The sequence below is a fragment of the Buceros rhinoceros genome, unplaced genomic scaffold (genome assembly GCF_000710305.1).
Source record: "Buceros rhinoceros silvestris isolate BGI_N320 unplaced genomic scaffold, ASM71030v1 scaffold19810, whole genome shotgun sequence".
NCBI lineage: Eukaryota > Metazoa > Chordata > Aves > Bucerotiformes > Bucerotidae > Buceros > Buceros rhinoceros.
In genome coordinates this window covers 1-16,235 of record NW_010391529.1, presented here as the reverse complement: position 1 = coordinate 16,235, position 16,235 = coordinate 1, and the positions used below count along the sequence as shown (strand labels likewise).

At 43.1% G+C, this 16,235-nt stretch overlaps 1 protein-coding gene across 1 annotated transcript; it reads right to left on the bottom strand.

Moving 5' to 3' along the window:
• Positions 1-4,501: 4,501 nt before the first annotated feature.
• On the bottom strand, positions 4,502-15,994 carry REST (RE1-silencing transcription factor). The gene is made up of 3 exons (XM_010142205.1): positions 15,004-15,994; positions 9,276-9,359; positions 4,502-6,195 (listed from the first exon to the last, which is right to left on the bottom strand). Exons 1-3 carry the CDS (start codon positions 15,902-15,904, stop codon positions 4,502-4,504), a joined length of 2,679 nt encoding a protein of 892 aa, XP_010140507.1. The 5' UTR covers positions 15,905-15,994.
• Positions 15,995-16,235: the final 241 nt, after the last annotated feature.

The following is a 16,235-nucleotide window of genomic DNA, read 5'->3' as shown; positions in this document are numbered from 1 at the left end:
TCTAAAAGGGCCAGACTGGTGGAGAGAGGAAAAGTCACCTCTGCAGGCGATAGCAGGCTCCACAGCTCTCCAGACATTCTCAGTACCTATACAGTACTGCAGCCACAGGGATGGCGGGGGACATAATTTTTATAAATCTATTGTTAATTTCCCAAGTGAGACAGCACCAAAGACCCTTTTAGAACGCAGGAGGAATTACCACCTGCATTACCTCTGAAACCCAAATTTAAATTCCACAGTTTCCATCAAGTTGCATTTCTTCTCTCGTGGCAGGGAATATGGCTTTTCATTGGGTCTGTCCTGCCAAGTCACAAGCAGCACCAGCATTACGTCCGAACCCCGTCTGTATGCGGGTATCTCCCACCTCGTGCCCTGCCCTCGCTGAAGTGGGCGAGGAAATGAATACAGTGTGTTGAAATGGAAAAATGACCTATTTCTAGAGCCGCTGTCCCTGACTGCAATCAAGACTGTGTGTGTGGCTCTCCCAGAACGTGTTGGCCTGAGGTCCTGAAAAGCTCCGTCAAAGATGTTTGCACTGGTCCTGCCTTGAGTAGCCTTTAATAAGTGGAAGATAGAAGCTGCAAGTTCCTTAATAAAGTTTATTTAATCATAACTATGCTTAGGAAAATACACTTGTAAGGGTTAATATAATGCAATTTAGTTTAACTTTATACTACATTTTGGACAAAAGACTTCTTATACATGTTTTAGGTAAAAACAGGATGTTTGATCTGGTTTGTTTTACAACTATTACAAACGTAGAAAAGACCGTCATGCACTACAGTAGAGAGAGCATGAAAAAAATTACCTTTGGTTTAATTCAGAGAATACAAGTATTGCACTGTAAAAGCATCAAACATGGTGCAACTAAACATCATAAACATGTTTCCATGCCAGCTTACAAAAGTTTGTTAGCTAGTGTAACTTTAGAGGGGGGAAATGTATGTACACATAAAACAATTCCATCGGCTATTTGGATTCTGTTAATAGGTATGCACGCCACGTATCTACACAACTGACATTCAAGATAACTCTTGAATTTGATTTAATACCTTTCAGCTACATTACATCTGTTGAAATCAATTAAATCTGTGAAATCAATGACATTACCATATCTTAACTGGCCTGTCAGTTGCTAAACATTCTCTTTCAAAGACTAACGTTCCAGCCTGGATTATAGAAATCCGGAAAGAGCGATTACGATACCATGGATTATGACCACCTAGCCACCCACTTCTAGACCGTTTCTCAGGGCAGTTACTTTGAGTGTAGAGACTCACAGAGCAAAAGCCCAAACCACCACATCGCTCAGGTGCGCGCAGGCAGCGTAGGGGCATCGGCGTGCTAACCCTTCCAACCACGCGTTGGAGGCTGAGCACTCGTACAGGTATTATTGTCAAGAAACACGAAAACGCTAGCACTGGCAAAACCAACACAAAATAATTTAAGAATATTGGAAAAGACAAAAAAAAAAAAGGCATTGTTTAAAGGGAGATACAGCAACGTAAGACCACCGTACACAGTGGGTTACCTGACCCGCACCCTCCCGTCAAAGACTCAATATTATCAATGTCTAACATTTTAGGTACACATAATGCATTACATCCTTGCTGCTTCACCATAACGTACTTCCAAAGCTTAGTCTTAACCAAGCAGAGAATTCCAGCACAGTTCTGCACCGATATTAGGTATAGTCAATGGGTCTCACACAGAAAGAATCAACTTTTCTTCCTAATTTGTTAATAATTTATTTTCAGTTGGTAATCTTGTGGTAAGAAACACTGCTGAACAGGAGCCACCTGTTGTCTTCCAAGAGTTCTTGTCAGATCAAGCGTTGAAACCTTGACCACTTGACAGACATGCACAGCAGAGTATCTCAGAGAACCACATCTTGGTTTTCATCTCAGAGAAAGAGATTTAATGTCAGTCAACACCGTTATTTTCATTTAAAAACAAACCAGTAAAGTTATCAGACCAATCCACAAGTTTATTTGAGCATAGCTAAAGCCCTTGAAGTCACTCACAAGATGGCACAGGCTCTTTGCAAGGATATGAAGGGAGCTATAAAACCTCTACACGCTACCGGAATTCCCAGCATCTGCTCACATATGGTGGCAACAATTATATATAAAGGAAACACTATTACCAAGAAAAAAAAATACATCTAAGACTATTACAACTGGTTGTCCAGGAAAACAATTCAACTAGGTTTATTTTCATAACATTTAACATAAATATAGTTGCAACTTGATCTTCAGTTGACAATGATTGTCGCAGCCAAGGTAAGGATTGAACGCTATCTAAGCAAACAAAAACTCACTATACAATTTATTTCTGCCACGAGGGACGCTCTCCCTCTCAAATCTTTGGCCTCCTATTACCAATCTCTCCCAAAAGCAGAAGCGATGTAGCCTTGTTGCTCTCTATTCATTCAAGGTAGCAGGTTTGTTCAGAGGGGAGGATGCCATGGGGAGACGCTGAGAAGAACAGGGTTTATTCCAGAGCTTACACCAAGAGTGTCGTGAAGCGCTCTGACAAATAACGTCTGAGCTCCCCAACTCCACTCTCCAAATAATACCTGCCTCCAAATTTGCTTCTTTGGAGTTGACAACCAGAGAAGCTGCCCCCAACGGCTCCCACTGGAAAGACTGCTAATTACGGAGAGAAGAGCAAACAGATGGGACTTGGAAGGTTTTGGGTTTTCCCTGCTGGTTTGGATTTTGTTTACATTTTGCCACTGGTTAGCCATGAGCAGTGAAGTATGTAATCTCTCTTGCGCCTGTGTGTGCCAGAAATTAAATCTGTTTAGAATTAAAAACTCCCGGTATGACATGTAGACCTGAGATGACAGTGTCTGATCACTTACGTGTTTGTCTCTGCACGGAAGCAGGAAGATTTTATTACATGCAACTTGAATGAATAAAGAGCAGGAATTCCTACAGATTTTAATGCCAGGTTTGTTGCTTACCAGTTCATTTATCTGTATTTGGGTGTTTTTTGGTTTTAAGATTTTATTACATGCAACTTGAATGAATAAAGAGCAGGAATTCCTACAGATTTTAATGCCAGGTTTGTTGCTTACCAGTTCATTTATCTTTATTTGGGTGTTTTTTGGTTTTTTTTTTTGGTCTGTAAGGTGTTAGAATTTGATGAACCATAATTATATCACTGCTGCTGTTCTACTTTTTTTAAGCTCATGAAGTTTGACTGCTGTCCAGCACAGAAACGAAAAGGGGAGGGGAAAAAAAAAATAATAATCATCTGGACTTGCAGAATCTACAGACCATTTCCACTGAGAGTGTGTACTTCCCTGTCTGCTGATCCTGAATTAGAATTGTATGTGTATTCAAAGTATCAGAAGTGGCATTTCCATGATAAAACAACTCCTACAAAATAGTGTTTTGAAATTGCATTGGTATCCTTTTGCTCAAGAACTATACAATTTTAAAGCCAGTCAAAAATATATAGCCAAGCAGTTTATAACTTCAGCAACTTCATCCACAACTAATAATATCCCAGGAAAAGAAGAAAAATCTGCAGTAAAGAGCACAGAAAACTGTTCCATGGTAAGCAACGAATCTGAACGTTTCCAAATAAAAAAAAACTTAACACAAAGAAAACCAAACATGCATATATAAAGTGTACATGTACTGCACAAGCGCTATTCCTAAAGGATTAAACTGCATAGGTAAAAATCAAAAACAATGTGCAATATTTTAAGCCCTTAAAGCACAATCAAGAAAAAAAAAAGGCAGAAATTAAAAATAACAAACTTGCTCCCCCACAAAGCCAATTAGGTATCATAGTCATTAAGATATTAATCAAGACGGAGGTTTTCCAATCAAAAGTTGGAAGGACTACTCCCAAATTTTGGCTCAGCATTCGCACTTAGGGGATCTGAAATGTATGTTCACAATTATAATTATCTTAAACAGTTAAGTTCTTCACTAGCCAACTTTGATTTCTTTTACAAAGTGCTCTTTATGTAATAGAAGCTATCTTCCTGGTAGAAAAACCATCAAGTAGTTTAACACTTTGAACATCAGGACACATCAAGAACTAAAACAAAAAAAAAAGGAGGGGAAAGGGAAGAGGGGAGAGAGAGGGGAGGAGCTGGCTGCTAGAACAAAAAGCGACTAGTGCTAACGGCTCTGTTAACATCCAACTTGTGAACTGTTAGCTACAGTCTGGTTCCTCAAACTCAGTTTATATAAGAATTGCATAAGCTAATAGATTAGAAGCTTACACTGACTTTACAGGCCACAGCCTCATACACCCTACCTGCCTTCTCTGATAAAGAGGTCCAATAGTTAATGAGTTCACCAATACACAAAAAGTTGTAAAAAATATTTTCAACTTGAAAAAAACCACCCTAAACCAAAAACCAAAACAATGCAGACACTAAAGCAAACCGTGCTAAAAAAAAAAAAAAATCTACAATATCTGTACATAACGCTGTATAAGATCTTACAAAAGAAGCTTCCCCCAACTACAGCTACTTCTACTCCTGCCCTTTTGTTGCCTTCTCAAGGTAATACACATTGACTAAGTGGCGATTGAGGTGCTTGCTGTATTCACCTTCCTTTTTAAACGAGCGGTCACAAAAAATGCACACATAGTTCTCCCTGGCCACTGCGGTATCTGCAGCTCCTTGTGACGTCTTTGGACTTGTTTCCTCTTGTACAGAGCGAGTGCCATTTAATCCCGAGTCATCGCTTCCTTCTGATATGTTGTCACTTATGTCGCTGCCTTCGTGGCTGTGGATGCCCTCATCCTCATCCATTTCCTGAGATTCGTTTGCAGCTGCGTTATCAGGAGATGATAAGGCCAGAGCTACTTTAGGGATTTGTGTACACCCTTCTGGGGGCGCAGGGGCTGGCGTGGCATCTCCTGTTGGCTCTGTCGCTGGCAGACACCTCTTGGTCAGGTCCAACAGGTCTGAGTTACTCACAGTTTCTGACACAAAGGTTTCCTCTGACTTCTCAGGCACCAAAACTGGTACCATATCCATGGGTACCTCCGGGCTTTTTTCAGGAGACACTGCATGGGAAGATTCCTCAGAGCAAACACCTTCCTCGCTGTCCGCCTTTCTCTCCTCTTTTTCACTAACAGTGTCTTCGCTCTCTCCTGCTGCAGCAGGCATTTCTTGGTCCTCTACCTCAGTTTCTGTGTTTGCATCCTGAGCTGGCAGACAAGGCTTCCCTGGGTCTTGTGTACAGCTTCCTTTGGGATCGGTGCTCTCCCTCTTGAGAGCGTGATCACCACTGCTTAACGCTGCTGTGTCAGCGGGATCTTGCTCCTTCTGGTCACTACCCTCAGTGGCAGGCTTCATACATCCATCTTCTTCTGTGATAGGACACTCATCTGGCATCTCCTCTTCCTCGATCTTCTCCTGATCGAGTTTACTGTTTTTCTTACTGTGCTTATTTTTTGGAACTTTCTTTTTTTTGTTTTTCTTGAGGCAAGAATTTTGCCTTTTAGGCTCCTCCTCTGGTACAATGTCACTTTTTTGAGCCTCTTGGCAGTCTCTCGGTTTAGCTTCCACTTTCTTTTTCTTTTTTGTTACTCCTGAGGTGTCATTTGCAAGTTCTTCCTTTGAGGAAGTTACTTCAGCTTCTGCCTTTCTTTTGTTCTTCTTTGTTTTACATGTTTTCTCAGTATTTTTCTCAGTTTTAATATCCACCTCCTTGTTTTCTGAAGCCGATTTCCGACTTCTGGTTGTCACCTGGCCTGCAGAAACATTGCTCGTTGGCTTCTTTTCCTTTGCCAGATTATCTTTTTTCTCCATTTTCACAATCTTCTCAGTTTTCTTTGCAGCTGAATCCCCTTTCGATTGTTCCTTCTCCGCTTTGTCATTATTGCTCTCAGAAAACTCAGCTTCACTCTTTTTAGTCCGTAGCTTCACCTTTGAAACATCCATAGTGATGTCAGAACAATCAGGGTGTCTGGATTTGATGTGATACTGCAGGTTACATTTTTTAGATGCTGCATAATCACAAACAGGACAGAGGAACTGGCGCGGATTGACGTGGAGCTCAACGTGCTTTTTGAAATTGCTGCGGTCAGCCGTTTTGTAGTCACAGTGTGGGCAAGTCAGAGGCTTGGGCCCATTGTGAACCTGCCTTGCGTGACGAGTTACTTCATGCTGGTTTGAGGCCACATAGCTGCACTGATCACATTTGAATGGCTTCTCACCTAAGAGAGGGAGGGTGGAAGGGAAAGATGGTGATTATTAAGCATGGGGGTGGGGGGGGCAATCACTTCTCACTAATACAGATAAAGAAATGTGAAACTCAAAAGAAAAAAAGATTTATCCATGCGCCTTTAAAATTAAGCAAAGTCAACACAAGAAATCCACAAGTCACAAACACATTCACAAGACATCAAGAACAAAATACAAAAAAGAGAGAAGGGATGAGGGCTGGGAGGAAGGGGTTCCAAAACCAAACAAGCAGTAACAACGTCACAGGTTCTGGCTATGCATACATACCGGCAGAGATCTCTCTACAGTAATATTAGCAAATGGAATCCATACCCAACTGGTCCATTGAATGCATTGTAGAAAAATGGAAATGTAACATTTGATGAATAGCAGTTTCACACAGCAGTTTCAAAAAAGTCCAACTTTACACAGATTTAGCATACTTCATGTTTGCATTGAAAAGGACCCAAGGGAAAAGAAGCTAGCTAAAACCAAAGCACCTGAAAGGGGCACACCGCTCCCGTGACCTTTACCTTTAATAATTCAGTTCAGTTATGGTGTCTCAAACACAAGACATACTGGCTGCAGGTTACTCTCAGCAAGCCAGTCAGATGCAGTCATGTTACTATTGAAATCTGCATTTACAGTTGTGCAATGACTCTTGCAGAAATGAAACGTTCTGCTTAGTGCATGCCACTGCAACAGAAGTGGCTTTCCATTTACACATCAAAGCAAACAGGAAAAACACTTCTGGCGTAACAACTCGAGTTCAGAAATACTCTGAAAACATCTGTGCATGTGCAAATTCAGCTGAGGAATGTGAGATGCTCCTGAGCTCTGAACCAGCATCTTAGAACTGACCTGCAGGACTAATGCACACCACTACCAAAGGATGCTGAAGATCCAGTCCAGCCCCTTCTGCCCAAGGTACACTAGCACTTCTCCCACCCCTGCCACTCGTTGCCCAGACACTGCCCATATATATGCTGCTGCTCTGCAATACGACTCAGGAGACCAGAGCAGCCTGCAGTGAAGGCGAAGTCACTGTCACTGTGGTGTTTGTTTGTGTGTTAGCCACCTGGCTGATCTGCAATGCCCTCTCACTCTATACAAGGCTGTGCTGTCTCCCTGTCAGGAAGGATGGCGACCCTTGTTCAAGAGTCTAGATCATTTCACATCTGCCTGCAGCATATTTTTAATACTTAAAGAAGGGTTACTTTCATTCCCCATCATCTTCAGCTTTTCTTCCTTCCTTCCTTTTTCCCCCCCACTTTTTGGTGACATTTTCCACAAGTTAAACATGACATGACTCGCTGCTCATCCTTCTCACCTACTCTTCAAGGAACAGTTCCATGTTACACAGAGTGAGGACAAGACAGAGTGAGGACAAGAACAGCCTCTCTCTTACATACGGGTGAACAAGCTGTTCAGCTGCAGAGTGCTCAGAGAGAGCTGCAACAAGGTAACTAAAAGGTTGTACGTGAAGAGTTTCTGTCCATCACCTCTTCTAAATTCACGGGTTTTGTTGCACAAGTGGAAAGAAGAGGCATCAAGATGGCTGCGAAGCGGGCTCTAGACCACTGACTGACATCTGAAGAAAGCTCCAGTACCAGCTTGCCTTAAAAGGCCAGCCTGTGACCTGTGGGAGTCCAGAAATCGCCACAGAAAAGGTACAGCTGCCAGGGCAATGCAGCAAGACGTGCAATAGAAGTTACGAGAGCTATTAATAACACACCCCTGATAGCAAGAGTCACATGTCATTTCCACTTCTGTCAGCACAGCTCACGTCCTCCCTCCCAGACCTTTGATTCAAGGGCCAAGGGCAAACCCCACTCCTCACCCCCTTCGGATCTGAGACTCCCTTGCACAGACAAGGAGAGAATAAGATGTTCATGAAATGGTTTCCAGGCTCAGTATTGATCAAACCATTTGCAAATACACCCTTAGCCCAGACGTTCAGCCAAAAATTATTTTTGTTTCTGGAAGCATAGCACTTCGTTCACAAAATTCTCAAACCAAAATACTGGCACGACATTTTAAAGCTGGCTTTTTTTAATGGGTCCAACCCCCCCCTCCACTACAGTTAAAACTGCCTGCCTTCTGGTTTCAATTAAAAGCCTCACCTATTGAAATTGAAACAACTACTCTACAGGAGACTTTCACTACTGCTTGCTAGGATTAGGAATTCACCTACATCTAATATCAATTCAGATATTAGCCAACCAAAAGCACAAGCTGAGATCTACCTGAACTCCTCTATGAGGGTCACAAAGGACACCTGTGCCTGTGTCTAGCATGCCTATGCTGTTACAACTCTCAAAAATGCTATTAATTCATTCACAAAGAGATTCACGAGAGAGCAAAAGCAGATGTTTGCAGCACCACAGCTTACGTCCAGCAATGGGTAATAAAAGCCAGTGAAAATTGCTAATTTGCCTTTTAGTGCCAAAAGACCAGGTCACTTGTGAACCTGAGTTCACAAAACCAAATCCTCTGAGTTTGTTTTTTTCCTCCTCTATGTCTCCCTTCCATAAGCAGACACTACTTTATCTTTCTGTAACAACAAGCAAAAGCTAAGCATTCCCTCAGAACCCCTGGAAAAGATGAAATGGTGGACACCGCAGAGGAGACTCTCAGCTGCTCAAAATTCTCCCAGCTTCACTGATCTTAACTGAGTTATGGCAGCAGACAAAAGACAAGAACCTGCTCCTGTATCATCACAATGCTGTGTTTGCTACTAGATTACTAGGACTAGTAGAGCAGCTCTATGAGCCTCAGAATACACCTTGGAAAGTAAAAGGGAAAGGAAAAGATATATTCCCCTGCTATCAGTTTTATTAATGACACTTAGCATTTCCTTAGCAGGTAAAGACAACCTTCCTTGTTAAAATCGGAATTAGACTGGGTGAGATGACATCTCACACAGAACCGGGCAGCCTGCTCTAGGTGGTCCTGCCTGAGCAGGGGGGCTGAACCAGATGACTTGCAGAGGTCCCTTCCAATTTCAACAACGTGGTGATCCTGCGAACCACCCCCTTTTTCCCAAGTCATGCTGCTGCCGCCCCTTACCAACCTGAGTGGGTGCGCATGTGCCTGGTTAAATGGGTCTTCTGAGAGCTGGAATAAGGACACATAGAACATTGATAGGGTCGCTCTCCTGCAAAAACAAACAGCAAATTAGTTACTGATACACATCCGATTCCCAAACTTGGTTGTCAAGCCATACACCTGAGGCTGTCACAAAGTCCAAAACTGTATTTGGAGGCCCACTGTCCCTCAGCAAAGGGACACGGTGAGAAGCATATGCCTGAGCTGGAACAGTGCAATGTGTCATGGCTTCTGAACCAGGGTAGTGAAGGGGCAGAACATGAGAGAGTCGCATCCTCATGTCCATCTGGGGTCAGATGATAACCTCAGGGTAAAAAGTGAGGGGACAGCCACCTTTAGGAAGCCCTAAGCCACCAGAGCTAACTTTCCTACAGTATTTTCTCTCAGCACTCAGAAGACGCACAAAAGATACAGATCCTGTAAGAAACCAGGTATGTTCTTGCTTCCCATAAACCTTACCTGAAAACTCCATGTTTAATTTGGATTAAGATGGGGAGCAACCATCCATTCAGCATGAAACCTGCATTTGCCACAACACAAGCACAAATAATAGACTGAGTCTCTGCTTCCAAAGTTTTATTGGCAAAGTGAAATTAGCTTGGAGCATGGAAAAGCATGATGCTCTGCTCAGAATAACTACGCTGATAACAAAAGCTCAAGTGTATTTTGAAGACTCAAATCCCTCTGCCTGCAGAAACATTGTTTCTGGAGAACTAATGGAAACTAACCTCTCATAAAATAGGTCTCCACAAGGGACAGTTAGCTTGTGTAACTATCAGTACAATAATAAGACCTGAAAATCCTTTTCAAGCGAAGACACACCCCAAACAAAGGCAGACACTTAAAATTAACATCTGTAAGGCAGGTCCAGATAAGTATTATGGTGTTTGTCCCAAACTGCTAGCACAGCTGAGAGATCTAGGTGGCCTTGTCTCCACTGTGACTTGTAAAACCACTTTTTTCGTCTTGTGTGGATACCCCCAACAGAAGAGGGGAGCGAAGCTGGGAAAGGAAAAGTAAGTTACTCAGGTGTAATATTTATTCAAGTCATAATCAGAATTACATTGCAGCATTTTGCCACATCAGTTGAAGCATACAACCAACATGCTTTCCAAATCACTGAGACCTGGATGTCAGCAAAAGTCCTGCATACAGGCTATTTGTTCACTTTCAGAGGCATTTTCACATTTGCATCAGCTAAGACCTTTCTTTGCCAGTAGGTGATGTGAGGTTCCACTGCTGGCTGTTGCCCAAACAGCAGCAGTAGCAGTCTTTGTAATGCAGACTAATCCCACATTTCTTCCTCCACCAGACATTTAGATTTCTTGATTAGATCAGCAGTTTAAAGGTAAATTCACCCCAACAACCATAACCTCTCTCTCTTTCCAGTTAAAACAAGCCAGGAGACTGGTGCAATACACACAATAAGATTAAGTCATGTACATAAGGGAGGGGTAGTTCTTTTGTTACAAAGAAATGGGTTTGGTTTTAAGTGACTCCTTACAGTCTGAAAATATTTGGCCAAAAGTCCAGGAATATTCAGGAATGTCTTCTTCCCATCACCTGAAATTTTGTATCTTTATATTTAGTTACCTACAACGTTAGGAATGTGGCAGAGGCTTTCTTTAAGGTATTTTATACAGGGCACAGTAACAAAATGTACTAAATTTCAAGTATGACAACTTAAAACAAATTAAAAATGTTACTGCCACTTGAGAATTAAATGCATTACTACATTGTAAGGGCTGTTTTATAAAATGCTATTCCCCAAAGGATTTTTATTGTAATTTTACAAGCTCATTATATGCAAACAAGCCACCAGAAAAACCTCTCCACAAGACACTTAAAGAATAAGCTCCATCCTAGCAAAAGCTTAAGGAGACATTTAACTCTATGCAAATGAACAGGCAGACTGACATCAGTGAACAAGTTTATAATCATCTCTTCATAAAGTTTTTCTTGAAATGCCATTAAAAGTTCTGTCTGCTTGAAATGAAACTGCTTTCAAACTTCCAACACAGTGGCAAGCAAGAAAGATCCCCTATGACAACAACAACAAGAAGACAGCCCAAAGCTGGGCACTGAACACTGCAACTGCCTGAAGTAGATGTCTTATTTATACAGCCCTGCAAATGTAAGTCTTCTAGAAATTGCTTCGAACAATTAAAATGGAAAAAAATTGAGAACAATGCTGCCCTGTCTTGCACTTCGTACAGTTCCAGGATCAGCAGTGTGGATAGTTGATGGAGTAAATCAAGTCAAAACTTGGTCTAACATGTCTAATGAGCACAAACGAATCTAGGTAGATCTGCTTCTGACACAAAGGGTCCTTTCTGCCCCATTAGCAGAGGAAGGGCCAGATCTGAACATTTCCAGACATCCCCTCCTGGCCAGCAGCCAGGCTCTTCCAGATGCAGCCTTCCCAGCTGACAAGCTTATGACCATCTGCAGGGTCTTTAAACCACCACTGTGCCCAAGGTCCCCCATTATTTGCCAGCAGCCTGTCACACAAGCACTGTCACAAGCTGCAAGGTACCTTCCAGTACAGGCTGGATTCATGGAAACCAGCTTTCCAACACGGATGCAAGCAACAAGCAAGCAGATAAACTCTGCCTGCCTTCCCACGCTCCCCAAACATGCAGAGGATAGGTGTACTTCCCACCAGGCAAGGCACTGGCATGCGGGCCTCTTGCTGCTTCTGGCCATTTGTACGTGTCCTTAGTAAGTCGATTCAGTTCACCAACCAGCAGAAAACCAACCTGGGTAAGGCGAAAGGAATCTTTTACTGCTGTTTGAGTGAGCTGAAACTGCCAGTCCCAAGATATGGGGAGAAAACGGAGACTGCCTTTTTCCAGCAGCAGCAGCAGCAGCAGCAGCAGCAGGCAGCAGCAGCAGCAGCAGCAGCAGCAGCAGCAGCAGCAGCAGCAGCAGCAGCAGCAGCAGCAGCAGCAGCAGCAGCAGCAGCAGCAGCAGCAGCAGCAGCAGCAGCAGCAGCAGAGTATTTTCATCCTGTGAAACTGCACTCTGTACAGAGTTAGTGCTTCAGAAAACCGGATGACTCAAACACAGCAGAATCCAATTAACTGCAAGGAGGCACTTTCCCACACAGAAAAAGTCAGGTGAAACAGAAAAAATGGGAGAGAAAGAAAAGTATCTATCCAAAATTAATTAGCCTATTAGTGACCAGGAAACCAAAGAAACAATTCCAACTTTCTTCTTAACAAAAAATATCCATAAAAGAAAATTAAGTACCCTTCAAGAAAATGAAGTAAGTATCCCTCTAATATTCTTTCCAACAAACATTTTTCTTAAGTTTCAAATAAAAACTATAATCCAAAGATATCTTAGTGTCACTCAGACAGTTTTTATTAACTACAGTATTGTTATGTTAAAGGTCTGCAAACACTTTTGTCTATAAAGTATCTGCGGGTGTTTCTTCTGGTTTTTTTTTTTTGGGGGGGGGGTTGTTTGGGGTTCTTTTGTCAGTTATGGGTTTGTTTTTATCTTTAAGGCAATTGATTACACATTAATACCAGCACAAACTTTTAGCCTGGTGTATAAATATACCTGCCAGTAGCTTATTCATGTTTCTAACACTCTTCCTTTAGTTTTAACACTCACTCCCACAAAATCAGCGTTACTGGAAACAAGGCACTTTCCTATCCCAGTCTGCTAACATATTTGAAAGATTTTTATCAAGTGAGAACTAGCTGGAAGACCTTAACGTTTTAGTTTAGAGCTACCAAAGGAACAACCACCAAGGTGGACTAAAAAACCCTGAAATCATGATCAAGCATTTCAGCTTAATTAAAATAATAAAAAGACATGGCAAACCAAAGAACCAGAAACCTTGATTGCACCACCAAAGGAGAAAAGAGGAACAGGACAATATCTGACATAGTTTAACCTCTTTAATTATTTTATTATTTTAATACAGGTCACTGCTGCATTGGTCAAATGCAGTGATAAGAGAGCGCTTTACTCAGCAAACACGCTTTCATGGTTAGTTCCTGTAAAACTCAACAACTGCTCTCAGAAATCAGAGAGGGGACCTAATGTCATGTACAAACACAAGCAGTGATGAATTTACAGTCGAGACAAACATAAAACAGACAGGCACCACAGCAGAGGCTCACATTTGGCACTAAGTTCCTTGGATGAATTATTTACTTTTTCTCCTATTATTTGGCATTTTTACCTGGTCTTTTTCCTGTTATCTCCTGCAACACACACAAAGAAAACAAACTGGAGGATAAACCACACCACTTTCCTAACACCCCTCAAAACAATCTTTGTTTACTTGTTTGGGGAAAAAAAAACATTTAGGCAGCACGTGGCTATTGTTAAGAGAAAAAGATGTCTTAATGTATTAAAGATCCCAGCAGACCCTCCCAACCTCGTCAAAGCAGAAACTAAAGCGTGTTGATGAACACAAACTTCTGTACATTTGAGCTCAAGCCCAGCCTGTAGGCCGCCCGAGTCCAGCCCTCCCCTCCCAGACAGCTGCACACAACTGAGAGAGGCCTCCAAACCATTCATGTCACTGCTGTGACAAAACATGACTTCAAAGGAGAAATTCGCCAGTGTTTTTGCTCAGCCAACACAGCCTACAACAAAGCAGAACTGAGCCAGGTCAGCACGCTAGAAGATGGTTAGCAAGTCTGTCCTCTCCTCAGAAAGCCTTGAAAGGTGGAAATAAATGGCTCCTGAGAAGCTGCCAGAAAGGTCTGAATGAAGAACTGCCCTTCTGCTTCCACAAAAGGGATCAGGAGGCAAAGCGACTGCCCCTCACTGCCCGAAGAGGCAAGGTGAGGAGGCTACAATGGCCCCACCCAGAAACGGGTCTCAAGTTTGTACACACTTCAAGACATCCCGTGCGAGAGGCTGGTGAGGTTCTCTGACACAAAGCAAGGTATTTCCTACATCACCTGCGGCCCCAACTCACAGGACGGCGGCAACACTGAAGGTCTCCCAATTCCACCTGGTATAAAACAGAGTAGAAAGGGCCCTCACGCTTTTCCTTGACATTAGGAACCAGAAGGCGGCAAGAAATAGGGCCAAAGACTCCCTCGAGGACTTCCTATAGGCCAGCAGAAGTATGCATCTACTTTTGGCTACTGTGGTGCTGCAGACCTTAGGAAAAATGAGGCCCCTGCACATCAAGAGGAATTCACTCACTGCAAACACTACTCAACACTTATTCTGTCTTAGAAGACGCTGGAGGGCTTATTTGCACGTGGATATCAGCTCCTCCTTTTCTGTAATTACAACTCAGTCTGAAGGTACCATTTTCAAAACCACCTATATGATTTAGGCACCTTTTGTCAATCTGCTTGTTTTGTTGTCACAGTACATCAGACTTCCGTGTTGTAGACCTTGGCAATCATCACAGCTACACTATGTCATGCCCTCTTCAAGAAATTGGCTTAAAATCACTAAATAGGACGCCCTTCACTTCCTCTTAAATGGTCCCTGACATTAAGAGATTTTCTCAGTCCTCTAGGACCGTGGGCTGGAGCTCAAATCAAATTCACACTTCCATGAGGCTATACTCTAGTAGCACCAAGATGAGAGCACAAAGCTTTATCAGGGCGGAACAAACTTTGCCACCAGAAAACCCTCACCTTGCCTCACTCATCGCAGTTTATCAGTAGTCTTACCACACTCAAATAAAAAAAAGATTAAAGGCTTACCTGTGTGAGTTCGAATATGTTGAATATAATTGTTCTTCCTGTCTGAAAAATAGGAGCATTGTGAGCAGGTATACACTTTCCTGGGAAAATGATTTCTTAGGTGTTTCTTCCAGTGGTATTCACTGACGGTAGTATAAGTGCATATGGTACACTTGTAGACTCTCTCATTTTCCCCTGCTTTGTTGTGGTGCTTCAAGTGAGCCAGATAGTGATCATATCTGTTAGTGTTATAGCCACAACGATCACAACGGATTGGGCCCTTAGAGAAATCCACCTCCTCTGCAGAGCAAGAATCAGAATCCTTCACCTGGGCTTGCTTTTCTGCGTTTTCTTCCACAAAGAATTTCTTAGCACTGTGAACCCTGATATGATGCACAAACTCCTCTTCAGACTCTGCCTCGTACTGGCAAGGCTTACAACGAAATGGTTTGCTCTTCAAGCTCTTACACTTGTCCTCTGTGCTTTCTGGAGTACCCGGTGCTTCCAACGAGACATCTTTGTCCACACTGGGAGTCTTAGGAGGGGGACAAGCAGCTGCACCTTGGTCTTCCACACTAGGAACTTCAAGAGAGCTTAATTCCACATTTTCAGGTGCCTCGTGGTCACTCTCCACAGCCTGGCTATCTTCTATACCCTCTCCATCGCTGTCTGAGAAGTTGCTGTCACCCACCGTTGTCAGTTCTGCCATTTGCCTTTCTTCTCCAACGAGGTAATCGCAGCAGTTGCCATTGACTTCTCCTGTCAAGGCCACATTTGCCAACATAATAAGCTGAGGGGCTGCCAGCTCAGCTTTAGAAAGGTCGTGTAAGTCATACATGTCATTGGACAATGCCATACCAATGTTAGCACTGCCGGGAAAGAGGCTGTTCCCACCAGACTGTCCCAGCACTTGAGTTGCCATGGCAGTAATTCTGTCGGAAGAGAAAAGGAACACCTGTAAACACCCAAGTTGTGGAAAAGCCTCCTCTGCTTTGTACTGTTCAAGCAAGCCTCCAGGTGACACCAGAAAATTAAACCTCTCCACTGAGGCACTGGGACAGCAGGAGACAGAACCAAGGATAAGGGCTTCCCTGCTACCACAGACCACGCTCGGCCTCGGGGGGCAGCTGGGGGTCCTGTTCTTCTCCCGAGAGGGCTGTCTGTTTCTGCCCTACGCGTGGTGCCGGATCCCACCGTGTGGAGACCGGGTGGGGGGCAGCTGACAGCGGGGTCCCGCGTCCCCGGGCCTGGGA